The sequence below is a fragment of the Lissotriton vulgaris genome, chromosome 11 (assembly GCF_964263255.1).
Source record: "Lissotriton vulgaris chromosome 11, aLisVul1.2, whole genome shotgun sequence".
Classification (NCBI taxonomy): Eukaryota; Metazoa; Chordata; class Amphibia; order Caudata; family Salamandridae; genus Lissotriton; species Lissotriton vulgaris.
Window position 1 is genome coordinate 615,181,751 of NC_141699.1, and position 15,999 is coordinate 615,197,749.

Sequence of the window (15,999 nt, forward strand, 5' to 3'; positions counted from 1 at the left end):
ATGAACCTAGGGCATAGGGTATGTTCAAGAGACACTGCTTGTGTCCCCAAGTATTCACCAAGCCATAAAATAATTTGTTTACACTTAAAAAAAAAATAGCAACAGTAATGCAACCAACAAAATACGTTGTATTTACAATACTCTGTGTGTTTTTGTTCTTGCGCTCTAAATTTAACTTTAACGAAACTATGTAAAATAAGCATTACAAATGGTGTGGTACCTATGTGCGATCATACAACCAGAAAAGGCATTGGCAAGGCTGTTTTACTTTGCTCGGGGACAGGCGCTTTAATATGCACTTGAATAGGCATGTTTTCAGTGAGCAACAAAAGAAACAACCGACATTTTAAATCGATGTTTTATGTGTATTTAAAGATTGAAGAACCATAATGACTGAAGTGCGAACAGAGGACACATGCTCAAAAGATAATCTGAACGGGGGTTGTGCCAAGCAGGGCACAGTAAGCTGACATCTAAATGCAATTAAGATAAATAAAGCATTATTCTTGTGTGACTCATAAGTGCTGCAGGAACATTATGCTATTAACGGCTGCCCACATACAACTTTAAGGGCTCCACTTAAACAAGCTCAGGAGTATGAAGGTTTACACAAGGGGGCGGTTTCTGCTATATGAAAGTGACGTGTAGATGTATTCAACGGGATTTGACCGTCTGGCATTCAATCCCAAGAAATAAAATGTAATACTAATATACAAAAATATTCTTGCCAATCGTTCTTGTTGTCAAGACAAATGGCAAAGATCCCAAAAATTAAATATTCATTCGGACAGAATCCAAGCTTGTTCACGCTCCAATAGAAAATGTCACCGCTTGCAATCAGGGCCAAGAGACATTTTTGTGAGTAGTTTCCAAAGGCGTTTGTGTTGCCACATTTTTCGATGCAGACTAAACTGATAACCTGTACCTGTAGACAATGCTGGAGCAAATGATGAAGCAAAGAAAATGCAATAAAGTTACAGTTAAGACGGATATATTCGCGGCCAGCTGTTCACAGACATAGATACCTTGAATATCCCCGTCATAAGACTAGTGTACTACTGGCTGTCTAGCCACGTTGCTGGCGGGGAAGCTAAGGGCCAGATGTATTACCATTTTTTGCAGTCTCAAATGGGAAATCGCCCCGTTTGCGACCGCAAAAAAGGGTCCTGGCATGTACAAAAGGGTACTGGAATGTACAATTGTTTTGCAACCGCATTTGCGGGCCACAAAAAACTTGCAGTTTACCATTTACTTCAAGTAGGTGGTAAGCCACTCGCAAATGGGAAGGGGTCCCCATCCTTTGTGAATGGATGCAAAAATATTTTTTAAGAGTAGGCAGTGGCGCCTGACCTCAAGAAATGAAACAAACGTTTCATTTTTCTTTTTTGAATGCATCCCGAATTCCTGTAAGGAAAACGGTTTGCATTTTTTTTAGCTGCTTAAATTAAAAAGCAGTCACAGACATGGTGGCCTGCTGACACCAGCAGGCTACTATCCCTGAGTGCTAGCCATTCCTAATGGGGTCGCAAATTGCACCTGCCTCATGAATATTAATGAGGCATGCAATAGGCAGGCAATTTGCGACCCCATTAGGATCCACAAACAGTGTCTAGGAAAATGTTGTACATTCCAATTTGCGAATCGCAAATAGCGAGTCGCAAAAAGAAGCAGTTTGCGACTCGCAAATTGGTAGGGCAATACATCTGGCCCTAAGTGAGTTAAACTCTCGCTGCTGAAAAATGCAGCGAGCTGAAAGTGATGCGTCCGAATCCCAGTGCTGTGACAGAATCATCAAGCCCATGACATGAAGATAAGATTGCTGAGCAAGACAGCATCAGGGTCGAACTGGTCTTCATGGCAACCAGGCAGTGTCAAAAGTGATAGTCTGACAGGCCAGTGCGTAGGCCGGTTTTTGGCTGCTTGTGGGCCTGTTTTAAGGTCTGTTGGGCTGGTTTTTCTTGTTGATTTACCTGATATTAGAACAAACATTGTTTGCAGAAAGCATACCCCAATGCAGTCTTCCATACCTTGCACAACACTTATAAAGAGTGTCACTACAATTTCTAAACCACCCAGATTTGCAAATGCGCACCACCCTTTATTAGCTATTTTATTCTCTTATGAGGGCCACTTTTATTATTGTGTGCGGGCCTATTTTCTGTCCCTTTCTGGCCCTGGACAGCACCCTGAGGTGATACTAATGAGAAATGTGCAAAATAATACAATTACCAGAAATATTTGGAAACTATTAACTTAAGCTACAAATCTTCCATTAATGTCTAAAGTACTGCCACACCACATTAAACATATAACAGCAGAGGCATACACAACTACAAACTCTGCCCAGTTTCAAACTTGATTTTTCAAAAAGTCAGCTAATAGATTGCATGGAAATTGAAAGCATAAACTGCATTTAACCTCAAAATATGATTGCATTTTCAGCCTCTGTTTTGGAATTTTCATTTGTGATTTTTTATTCCTGATTGGGACACCGTTAATTCCTCATTCAGCAGTCGTGCACAGTGAATAAACCATCGCTAGTCTTTGTTTTGGACATATGCAATACATCCCAAGGAAGCCTGTATTTCACCATGTGTATTACTAGTTATAGGAGTAGCTTTAGCAGCTTCACAGTTCATTGTGCTGCTCTCATTAGATAGTGATTGGTAATTGACACCGTATCCATCAAGATATGGAGTTTGAGCATACCAGACCATCCTCAATATGACCATCACCTTGCATAACGAACATGCTGTAGAGACTCACGAGGATAAAGATTAAGGGGAAGACACGTAGAACTATGTTGTTACATGAGTCAAACTTGCCTGAGAACATCATCATGTGTTGAAAATTCCACGGAATCTTGTTTTTCCGTCCCAAATTCAGGATAAAAGAAAGTGGATATATGTTGCAAGCTCGTGCAACAAAAATGGCCGCCTGTTAAGTATAATTGTTAAGAAAAAAAAACATGAGCAGAAAATGCATTCAAATTGCATTTACAAGAAACAATAATTTTTTATGGAATTCAAATCATTAAGGAAATAGGATCTTTATAGAAATGCAGGTTCCTAACAGTAATTTTATTCATTTCCTGATTACTAATCTCTGTAGAACAAGCTCCAAACCGGAGTTATACTATTCTCTTTTAGTTGCCCATACCCGGACCATTACTACTGTGTTGCGATTTTGGACTATTGACTTTTTCTGAACTTACTATCTAGCCCATAGTACTTTATGAACTTGCTGTTATCAGATATTGACATTTCTTGTTTTTTTTACATTGAACCCTTAAGACCTTGCTGACACCATGCTGAAGGAAAGTCGGTGTATCTTTCATTAGGATGTATGTTGTTACAACGCGATGTTTTACATTGCAGTACTTTACGACGCATGTTTTACAACGCAAATCGTTACCACGACTTGCGTTGTTGGGGGCTGGATAGTGAATAGTTTAATTTACTATTCCAACTCCAGTCCCCGTGGATAATAGGGAAGGAGTTGGATAGTAAATTAAACTATTTACTATCTTGGAGCGCCCCCCAGTGCAATTCGTTGTTACAACTTGCGTTGTAAAAGTTGCTTCGTAAGGGTACTGCGGTGTAACATCCGCGTTGTAAAGGATGTTCCCCCTTTCATTAAGATGTGGTACTTCGATCTATATTTACTACAGAACCCAGTGAATGACCATGGTAGTACATGGGGATGTGGGACTTTGCGTCTGCTCCAGTACTCAGTCTGTTAGCCAAATAAATGTTTTACATAACTACCCTTACAAAGGCAAAACAATTTCATGCATTACATAAAAGATTACGCTTCTAAACATTACAGTATTTTTGTATCCAGAGTTGACTCACCATAACCTCATGTTTACAAATTCTTACAAATAGCAAAAAATCTATTTGAATCTTTAATTTGCTTTTGTCTGCCAAACGGTCTATATTGCATTGTACAAGAGTGGGAATGCATAACAAGTCATTTTTAAGGGAACACTTCATTATGTAAAACACAAAAAGGCAAACACTATGGGCCTAATTACGATGAGGCCTGGAAAGCCACCAACCGCAGGTCAGAGGCTTTCCGAACTTCATCGTGGTTTCAATTCCAACCGCCTAATTTCAATTTAGGTGGTTGGAATTGAAACTGGCTGGTCATGCCTACTGGATTCCGACGGACTCCAGTCTGAGACTGAAATCCCAACGGACAGCGTTTCCGCAGTTTGGATTACGATGCTTGGTTTCCGACAGGCTTTCCATGCCAGGCTTTCCGACTTGGAAAGCCTGTCGGAAAGCAAGTCAGGGGGCCTCCAGTTGGGGGCTGAAAGGGCATCTATGGTACCCCCCCCTGTTCATCCCTACACTGAGAGGCAGGTACCTTGAGGTGCCTGGCATGCGGAGCAGGGGTTAACACGATTTCCCAGTTCTCTATGGGAGCTTGTGCTACGGCCAGTTTAGGGCCGTAGGACAAGCTCCCATAGAGAAATGGGAGTATGCGACAGCACCATGTGTGATCACATTGTAATTGTGGTGTTGGGACCACAGACCGTAGGTTGGTCGGTCCTGAGACCGCCACTCTGTCGGTTGGAGGCAACGTCGACCGACATCGTAATCAAGACCTTTGTGTTTCTAAAAACTAGAAAGGGGTTTTAACTAAGGGAAGTACCAATATATACTTCATTCTTACAATATAGCTCTCTGTCCATGTATGTGTTTACATCTGCCCGAAATCCATTTATGAATTCCTGGCAGATATAAAATAGGAAATTAGGCTGGAAAAGTACATTTATGGCCAGAAGGTAAGAAGAATTTGGTATGCGAGATGCTTTTGCATCCTCCGTTATCGAAAGGAATAATGGTGCAATTAGATTATGCCATAAACCTTTAGATATTAAAATGATCATGATCAGGGGAGATGGGCTATGCCAGAATTGAACTGTAATAATATTGTATGTTTTATTAATATTTATGGTCGTAAACATGTAAATGTTAAGTTTTGGAGTGATACTGTTTCTAAGTTGATGAATTAGGCTAATGATACTTTGATTATGGGAGGCATTACAATCATTACCTGGAACCCTTTATTGACAGCAATTCAACATTTAGGTATGTTCCATGTGCTGTGCAACAAGCATTCAAAAAAGTAATTTTAAAGACAGCATTGAGAGACTTGTTAAAAATATACAACCTGGACATTCGTAAATGGACTTTTTATTCCATGGTGCATGGTTCTCAGTTTAGAATTTATTATATATTTATGAGGAAAAACATAACATACATCAGTAAAAATCTATTAAAACTGAGACAGACACTATTTTAATATTCATCATAAATTTCTTCAAATACATGAGCTAATATAAGGAGGTTTATTATCAATCTGCTAAAATATACTAAATTACTTGCAGCAAGTTAAGTCTTTGCCAACAATTTTTTTGTGATAACTAATGTTAAATACACTTCTTTACATATTGCTTAGGATACATCTGAGCTGGTTTTGTCTTCATCAAAAGAGAACTGCTGAAAAACAATCTTGATATATATTTTTAAAATATATTTAAAATTGGAACTTTTTTATTTTATAACTAATACTGCATTTGCACTTGGTGACGTTGTAAAGACCAACATTGATTGGATAAGAAATTGTCTAAGCATGGATGTGGATATCTGTTTGAGCCAATGCCAGACAATATGGAGGTCAGAACAAGTCTAATACAATGTTTGCTTATCATTTAAAGATAATGAAGTAACATTCACAAATTAACTCTATATTGAATAAAGGAAATAGTTGTATTTTTCTTAATATTGACATTGTAAAGTGCTTTGTTACATTTTATACATTTCTTATAGTCTTGAAGTGGTTCTCTATGCATGAGAAATTAAATTCACTTTCTCAACAATTCCAAAGGTTTTATCTGACAACTTGCATATGTTGTTATTAGAAAGATATAGCTATAGATTTAATTGCTAAGGCCATCGGTTTTCTAAAAAAACGAGAGATCTCCAAGACCTAACAGGTGTTCTATCTACTTTCTGATCCAGTTCTCTAACCTGCCTTTCCCCAAATTATTTATTTCTACAGCCATATTTTTTAAATGAAATAGTTGCATGTGTCCTCTCAGAAAGAGTGTTGTGATTAATTCCAAAACATGACTGTGACCCTCGGTTATATAAAAATTGCAGGTAAAGCCCATCCATTAACTTAGATAGTAAAATATTTGCCAAAATACTGGCACGAAGATTAGATACATACGTATCTAATTTCGCTGAACTTTAAACAGTCTGGATGTATAAATGGACAATTCATTTCAGAAAGTACTATATCATTTATGAATGCATTAAGTAATGGTTTTAAGATCAAGCCTCGAATGGCAGTGATAAAGCTAGATAAGAAAAAGTGTTCCATCATGTTGGATTGGATTTTGTTGAGAGATTTAAAATGGCATGGATTTGGAACCAAATAACAATATGATATAATTACTATGCAAACCTCGCACAGTTTTTATTGTTGTTAATGGTGTGAGCTCTTCTTATTTTCCCCTTGCCAGAGGGACTCGACAAGGGAGTCTTTTATCACCTTTGTTGTTTGTTTTATCACCTTTGTTGGTTGTTTGTTTTGTCATTGGACTCTTTTCTAACAAAGTAAGATAAAATGCTAATGTTAATACATTCTGAATTAAACGTATGTTTGATGTTTACTTTGGAACACCTAAGCATATGTTTTCAAATTCAGATAGAGAATCTCTTAAATTAACCACTGAAAGCATTTTGTAGTTTGCAATCAATGCCTGATATACTTTTAGATTTTGTTGATGTTAGCGTATGCATCACCTACTATTGCTCCCAAGTGATGAATTTTCCCACCACTTATACTAAGGACATGAAGTACCTATTTTGAGCGTGCGCTCAAATGATCTCAATCGGTCTTGTGAAGGATTTCCATCGCTGACCTTGGTACAATGGGTTATTGTCGCATGCTGTCGGCAAGGTGCAGCGTGGTTGGGTTCAGGTGTTGTCTCCAGCTCATTTACATTTTGTGTGATAGCATTAGGCATTGATACTTCATGCATCTGTATTATCCTGGGTTTTAGTGCCATCATCTCTTTAATCTCTAAAGGCAGAAGTAGGTGTACGCTCGCAGTCCTTGCGCAATGCCCCATGGCTCAAGTATCTTTGGGAGTGTCTTGTAACTTGCAGGGACTTGTCTGCTAATTTTTCTCATGGGATTACTAGAACTAAAAAGACCAGGATGGAAACTGCTCATGGCACCGAGACCTTGAGCCTTCCATTGCAGGTCTTGTCACTTGGATACCTTTGCCAAATGACTACAGGTATGAATACAGAACTCTCAACGCTGGCATGAAACAGTTCCATTACCAGATTTGCCACCAGAAGTTGCAAGGTATAATAGATGAGGTATGTTATTATAACCTACAAAGGCTCACTGTTGCATGTGATTTTTTTTGGGGGTCAAAAATTGACTTTGAGAATAATATCAATGGATTACTTTCAGGGGCAACATTTTGATGGCTAAATCTTTTCCTTACATCTCAAAACCATGCTGGATATTTTTTTCAAATTTACCTTTTCATTTTAACGTGTTAAGACTAACCCTATGTCTCCCCAACGGTAACATTCTGCTGTTTTATTCATACATCCAACTCTCACTTTTACAGGAACTATATACTTAACCCTAGTCCTAACTGCAGCTCTATTGCAGGGCTATCCCTGAACTTAACACTCACTCTAACCATTATTTAAATGTAAATCCTAACAATAAAGCTTTACTTTTCCCTAACCGATAACTTTATACTAAACCCTACAACTAAAACAGTCACATTCCCTCTAGTATGACTTAATCAGAAAACACTGACGTCAGAGGTCATGTGATGCCACTTTCACTACCCCTGCACATTTGGTGAATCGATATCCATATTCATCTCATTTTCTGAATGTAATATTTTGCTATGCAAACAAGCCCTATGCGCCAACCTGCTTCTGTTCCCTTATTTCCATAGATACAGAGGCTTGAAGCAACAACTATAGAACCATTTTGTAGAGGATAACATGGAACCAGAAAGACTTCAAAATAACACTAATAAAAGGATACAAAACCGCCACAAATGAAGAGAGCGTTGAAGATGTGGTTTTGGAAGGTAAATAGTGCCAGTCCCATGTAAGCGAAGATGAAGTTTTCCGCCAAGAAGTTCATGAACTCAAAAAGCTGAAACGAAGCAAACACAAAGCTTTAATATCAGTATATTTTATATAAGGATTAGCACATGAATTCCTTCATCATATCATCGAAATCAATACTTTTGTTAGAACCAGAAACAAAACCCGAAACAGTGTTTTTGCGTCTCTGCTTTTCATTGTGAAATGGGTAGTAGTGGCATGATTTGTTTTTCCACATAAAAATAAAAACAAATAATGAATGTACTTAGTTAACAAAGTAGAATAAGGCCTTAGAGCCAGAAAAACTCTCTTAGGGGCAGATTTATGATGCCCTTGCGCCGCAATTGCGTCACTTTATGTGACGCAACTGCGGTGCAAACAATGCGCTCTATTTACAACGTGACGCATCTACGAGATTCGTCACGTTGTAAAGCCCTGCGCCATAAGGAGGCGTTCCTGCGCAGGGGGGGCGTTCCTGCGCAGGAACGCCTCCTGAAAGTGGCTGAGTGAAATCTATGAGATTTCACTCAGTCACTTTCTGGCCAATGCTGCGTCAAAACCCTGCGCCTGCTTGAAGCAGGCGTAGGTCTTGATGCAGCATTGTGTAGATGGGGCACCCCCGAGCCTTGCTGGAGCTGCGTCGCGCTTGCAACGCAACTCCAGCAATGCGCCACATTTCCGGCACAGATGCGTCACGCATCTGTGCCGTTTTTGCACCATGGGTGGCGTAGCTGTAGCGCCCGTTAACTGGCGCATCCCGAGGGTTGCGCCAGTTAACATAAATCTTCCCCTTAGACAATATGGGTATGCACATCAGCATTAACAAACATTGGCAAAAGGACTGGTTATTTTATAGGTTAAAGTACGTTTTCACAGGTTATGTTTGTTTATGGATGAATCAGAAGGTGACAATGAGAATGTGTAAATGGTTCAGTGGGTGCACGACTGAATAAAAGTCTGAATGAGTCTGTGACTGAGTTCATAGATGGTAGGTGACTGAGTATATGGATGGATGTATTAGTACACAATGAATGGTTGGATATGTGAGTGCAGGGACGGGTGGGCTGATTAGCGGGCCATACAAGAATGGATGAATAGATGAGGGACTGTATGCAAAACTACACACATGTTATATTACATCAGCAGTAGTAATGATATAATAAAATGATAAGAATGACCACTTTACCAAACCAACTGAAATAAAGCCAGTGTAATCATTACACCAGGGCCAGCCAGCCTTGTGACAGGAATGTCCATAGTATACAAATATTTACCACCATTAGGCCAGTGCAATCATTATATCAATGGCCACTTGCTCACTCACCTAGTATACACAACTAAGACGTTTGCAAAGGTTTTTACAAATATAAAGGATTTCAACCACAGTCCCTTTTACAATTTGGAAAAGATTTATTTATAGGTGTGCCCATGCCCAAATTGACAGTACATTAGAATGCTACTTTGGATGGTAGCAACATAAAAGAAGAAATACTAAAAGCCATCGATTATATGAATAAGGAGAAGGTCCTGGGAAGACAGATTCCCAGTCGAATTCTATAAGGGAAACCAGACCAAGGTATTGGTGCTGCTATGTAAAGAATTTAAGAAAGCAGAAAAAAAGATCAACTGAAGTAAGATTTTAAACATGCAATAATGTAATTCATGTCTAACTGGGGAAAGATCCGTTCCTTTGTACTAGTCACAAGACAATATTGCTCCTGAATGAAGACATGAACATTTTAACTAACAGATTTTAACGCAGATGCCTGTATTAATCCAAACCAGTTTAAATTGACCCCTTGAAGGTCCTTGCGGGGCACTATGAAGACATTGCTTCATCTGTTGTAGCTGGTTAGGATGACTAGGAAGAAAAGGTGGCCTTATCCTTGGATGCCAAAAAGGCGTTTGACTGCATCGAATGGGGCTTCCTATTCAGCACCCTGGAAAGGGCTGGATTGTGGACAACTATATTTAATATAATATGCTAGATATAAACGGAACCCACAACACAAATAAGGTGCAACAGTTTTATATCTGAGGAATGTGTAATACAGGGAGGTACGTTACAGGGAGGTACGTGGCAGGGATGCCCACTATCCCCTGTTTTATTCATACAGGCATTAGAACCACAAACTGCCTAAGTACAATACTGTTCTAATCTACAGGGCATTGAGACACCTGTGGGCCCACAGAAAATTCAGTTGTACACAGAAGATAAACTGTTGACAATCTCAGACCCCGCGCCTTTTATTCCTGGTATGACTTCGCTATTACACACATTCTGATGCGACTCTAGTTACAAAATGAACTAGACAAAGAGTAAAAAACTACACATTTCCAAATTCATTGGTTTCGAGTGGCCATTCTTTCTGATGGGGGCCGCAAAATGTAAAATATCTAGGTATCCCTATTAGCAGAGGTGTAAAAAGCATTGCACTTGACTATGTTAGGCCCTCACTACAGAAAACCTTGGCTTACATCCAGATAACAAAAAAAAGCTAGGGACTAGTCAGTCCATGTTGCCTGTATCTCCAAAACAGTCCCACCTCAAAACCAGGGGACAGTGTAAGGGAGTGGTACAGTTTAAGAGAGTGGTCTTTTGGATATATCACACCATAATTGGCCTGCTGTTCTCAAACCTGATGGTCAAACCATTCAGAGCATATTGACAAAACAAGCTATGTATTTAGTTCTCTGACAAGGATGGTGTCAAATTTTTGCCCATGCATGATAAAGGTCTCAGAAAGGCTGGGCCTGAATTCCGCAGTCTTGAAATATTACTTGAGTCGCATAGGCATTACGCAAACTACAACTGGACACTATGAGCAGAGCCCTGAATGGCTGGCATTATAAACAATGCAGACTGCTACATCCTACATCTGTATTTGATTTGCCTCTTCCTCACTCACTACCGAGCACAGAGAACCTCTAGTGGCTACCATTTCCAAGCCTCAGCTTTCTTGGCCATTTTACTGACAATACTTGTAATGCATGATATCAGGATATCACAGGGGTTTACAAAATTATGCATATAATGACTCGGGAAGTAACTGAACGGCCGAACACAATCCAACTGGTTCAGAGAAATGGCGAATGAGCCTGGGCATCAATGACCACTCATCAGTATTTGACATGATCTTGGGAGACTTTGTGAACCCACCTCAACATTAGTCTTGACAAGCTATTACCACAAAAGCTGGGTTCACTTCCTCTCTTCCACCCAAACATCAAACAAGGTTTGTTATAGATCTCATACCTTGGATTCATTTTTATGAGGTGGGAGTACCATGTTGGTCACAGCTAAATTCCAATACATTTGATAATCCAAACCACACTAACATCATTAACATCTCTCCATCCAACACAATAACTTTCTGATCCTCGTTAGAGAATTGCCTAAACAGCTCTTCTCAACAGCAACATAGCTGTAAATGGTACGATAGGATAGATAGTAACCACGTCCTTCTACCTGGAGATGCCTGTAAATCTTAGTTACCCGATCTTGTCCACTTTTTAACCCCTGGGGTTCAAGCAAAAAGGCGTGTACTCCACTACTATAATTCACAACCACCAACCATTAGTAATGTCATAGTCTGGTCTTGGGAGCAGGTAGTTTTTGGTGGACTTGTATTCCCCAACTGAGTGCAGCAATGTAACACTGTCCGAGGACTTGTCAGGATACTTCAAAGACCTGTCTCCTGCACAAGAAAATATATCTGGTCCGTGAGAATGACAAAAGGAAGGGCAAGTTCTGACACTGACACTGCATCATAGATTTCAGACCCTTAAAGTCTTCTGTAGAGAAGACAACAACATCCTACCTTAAATGTTTTCTAAAGAAGCCCGCACCCGTGTGAGATAATCACTACACTGGTCTGCTATTATAAACAAATGTGTTTGGTATTTGTCATTTTATTGTGTTTTGTCAATTTAGAAACATTCTGATTTTATGTTATTTTTTAATGTAAATTCACATTGTAGGAAAGTGCATGTTTTGTATGGCCACCCTCCTTTTTTCTCCAAATGCTGATGGTTATGACTCTGATAGTGCACTGGAGTTTGCTACCCTGACCCCTGTGTCTGTGCTCTCTCCCAAAACTGTGATGTTCGACTTGGTAATGCCAAATAGACAAAAACTTTAACCCCTTATAAGTTCCTAGTATATGGTGCCAGGGGTACCCAGGGCATAGGTGGTAAAGAAGTCCCCAGGGGTGCAGCACGGTTTTGTGCCACCCTACTGACAGCAGACCGGCCTTTGCAGACAGCAGGAGCAGTCCAAACTGCTCGAATTTGACGGTGTCCTCACCAAGCATGGTGCAGTCATTGCACTGTTTTCAATATATGTCAGGTACCCCTAAGGAAGGCTTCTTCAGTAAAGAGGGCAGAGTGCATTACATTAAAGTAGTGGACATATAAGTGTAAGCCTATATGTCTCAATAGTGGCGTTCCCCATTGAAAACCACCATAAGTGTTAGCGGTCCATAGGATTACATGGGCTGTCATCAGGGCCCTCTTGAGATTGGTAGATTCAATACGGTACCACTAAAATATGTCATGTATGGTATCAAACAACATGACTTCTCATAACTGAAACAATATTCGTGTCCTGGGTGACGTGTCATCCACCAAGTTGGCACCTTAGAGGTTGCCCACCTAGTTACCCCAGCTGCACTGTGCTCTGGCTGACCAGTCCACGCTGTTCAGTGCCTGCTGCCTCCAAGACAAGATTCTGACCTCCTGCCAGGCAGTGTGATTACTCCCAGTAGTCAGGAACAAAAGCTTGGCAAGAAGGCGGTCACACCTCCCTCCTCTAAACAGGCTAGCAACAGCGGCTGCTACCTGTTAGCAGCAGTGGGGCTGTGGGGGCAAGGGGGAATAAGTAAAAAAAATCACTTACCTCCCGGCTGGAAAGCCGCCATCTCTCCTACGTGCTCTTCCTGGCTTCTTAGGGAGGAAGACAGAAAGCAGGAAGAACCAGGGCTCACAGCAGTCAATCAAAATGCTGCAATGCAGCACTGTGATTGGTCTGAGCGCTGTGACACGGCGTTCAGCCAGGGGCTGGCGGTGTGGGCATGTTCTTCATGCAGGCTGTAATGCAGCGTGCATGGAGAGCATGGTATGTGTGCATGACGGGTTTGGTGGCCCGAGAGGGCTGACCAAGCACTCATGCTCACATGGGGAGTGTAAACCACTCCTCCTCCTGCTCTGAGAGAAGCTCTGCCCCACAAAGACGCTGCAACGGTGAAAACTAAAATGATAATAACCTCAGGTTATCATTTTACTTTTATTTTTTAAGCACTGCAAAAAGCAGTGGGGCAACGTTCCTCTGCCTTAGCAGAGGAGCCGCCACTGCAGGCTAGTGAATAGGCACATCAGGGCAGTGAGGTTCAAAGGTTGCCCTGCCTCTGATATGCACCTGGGCTGTCCCCCTGAAGAGAACACAGCCCTCCCCTTGCCTCAGGCGTGGTTTGGATATGCAGGAGGTGTGCACTTCCAGAAAGGCTGGCCACACCTCTAGGGTGGGCAGCCTGATCTGTACTCTTAAAATAGAATGCTGCCAACTTTAAGAGTTATTTCAAAGAACAGTGGTCCTCAGTTTAGGAAACAGTGTAAACGAATTTATTTATAAACCACAATGAGTACTATAAGTTTGATTCCAATGTGCAGCCGGGAATGGAATGTTTATTTCATAAATATAGGAAAAATATAAAAAATAGAACAAACACAAATCAAGAGGGCACAGTCCTGTACCCAGTGTGAGGGAAAGAAAAATTGAAAGAAAGGGTTATGAGTCAGGCAATAATCCCAGTCACATTCCAGGACAGAATTTTAATTGGCTTATTAGCACAGTCTAAACATTGTACCTGGGTGCAGGCAGTAAGTGCCCCCTTCAATGTACAAGATATAAGCAACGTATCAAGGATCGGCAGAGGACTTTCCCCCACTACCCCCTGGGGAGCTGGGAGAAATTAGGCCAGTCATATTAAGCCCTTCTCACTCTTTCTATAGGCTTAGGGCCACATGCATCAAAAGAAAAACCGGTCGCAAACCGGCAGATTCTCAGAATCTGCCCCTTTGCTACAGGTATTTTTGCATTTGGGATGCATCATCCCAAATGCAAAAATCGCAATTTAAGTAATTTGTAAATTGTGCTTACTTAAATTGCGATTGCATTTAAGGATTCGCAAACTGAGATTCCTTCAATGCAATGCATTAAAGTAAAAAAATTAGCAATTTCGCTAATAGGAGTCGCAAATTGCCATACATTTTTACTTGATAGTGATTTTCAAAAACGTTGAAAAATGAACTAAAGTGCATTATTCAAAGTTCCATTTTACACACACAAACATGCCCTTGGGTCGTGTGTGTGTGCAGCATGTACTCATATGCCGATTTCAGGGGTACAACAGGGTATCCTTTTGGAACCCTTGCACCCTTGAAATTGCATGCGCAATTTGCGAATACCTATTGGGTACTTGCAAATTGAAAATGCACCTTCCATTCATTCCTATGAGCCTCTAGGCCCATAGGAATGAATGGAAAGACATTCCTTAATTGCGACACGCAATTTGCGAGTCGCAATTAGAGAATGTTTAGAAATTGTTATTTTTTTGCGTTTTCTACATGCATAGGCTTTTGCAATTCCTTAATTGCGATTCCTTAATAATCGCAATTAAGGAATCGCAGAAGCCTACCTTGATGCATGTGCCCCAGAGTTCCAATACCTCCAAGGCCCCTGGATTGACTGACTACAGGCTCATCACTGAGCTAAATGTTTCAAATGAAACTAAAAACATTCAAGCTGCTTCCTCTTTTGATGTACCCATCTCTAAATGAGGCAGGCAGATTAAGTGTTTGGTGGCAAAGTACTCCATCACGTTTGTGATGGAGTACCCTGTCTGCCAAACATTATTGAGACTCTGAGTTGGTAAAATTCTGCACAGTAACCAATGACTACCACAAATATGGAAAGAAAGTCACACTATAAACATGCCATCAATAAGAAAAAAGTAAAGAGGTCGCAATATTTTGAGAGTAGAAAAAAAACTCATGCCCACTTCCAGTACAAACTATTGAAAAATAGAGGTAAATAAAAATATGCAACAAGTCTAGAGAAGCTAAGTGATTCCTACCTCTGCAAACTAGTCAGGTCATACGTTATTCTACCCAAGACATATTTGCCATCCTCCCTGTGGAGTAAGCGTGTAGAACTGTAATTGTGCAATACCTCCCTATGGAGATAGCTATGACCACACCTTTAAGTTGAGGCCAATATACTGCAATTTAGGAAAAGTCTAAAAGCTAACCTTTTGCAACAGTTGTTTGTCCAACAGCGCTAACTGCCTATGAGCCTGCTGCTAATAATGCACTTAATCAACTGTTCATATTATTTTCATGACACATCAGCCTCTGGTGTCCACAATTCCTTTGATTCACTATCGTGCTCTTCTATTAGTGTGATTGTCTGCAGTTTGAACAATTACATTGTTCCAAAAAGATTTTAGGAAAGGTAGTACCAATGATTTTTATATTATATTGCCTCTAAAACGTTTTACAGTGCTTTGGTTTACAGTCTCTAATGTTACTGAGTGGTTTATAATGTATGAATATATTTGATTCTCTATAGTGCCCTTAACTTTAAAGGACAAAGAATTATTATCTTGCTGCACTCAGTGAGTCTCCTAGCAATCAGACGTAATTGGCTTTTTACATGTACCTTTCAGACTTTGATCATGGTGAGACTGTAAGCACTTACATCAATTGGTTTGTCATTCGATGTTCTACACATAATGTATCGCGGTGCTGTCTAAGCTCGTCACAGACACACTCAATG

The 15,999-nt window shown here is 40.3% G+C and overlaps 1 protein-coding gene across 1 annotated transcript in view; it reads right to left on the reverse strand.

Moving 5' to 3' along the window:
- SLC9A9 (solute carrier family 9 member A9) overlaps window positions 1-15,999 on the reverse strand; it is a 3,064,289-nt gene that overhangs the window by 1,455,177 nt on the left and 1,593,113 nt on the right. Inside the window, exons 10-11 of the mRNA XM_086943725.1 lie at window positions 8,101-8,214; window positions 2,826-2,937 (exon numbers count right to left, since the gene is read on the reverse strand). Of these exons, the coding sequence (XP_086799851.1) occupies window positions 2,826-2,937; window positions 8,101-8,214 (226 nt within the window). The remainder of the gene's footprint in view (window positions 1-2,825; window positions 2,938-8,100; window positions 8,215-15,999) is intronic.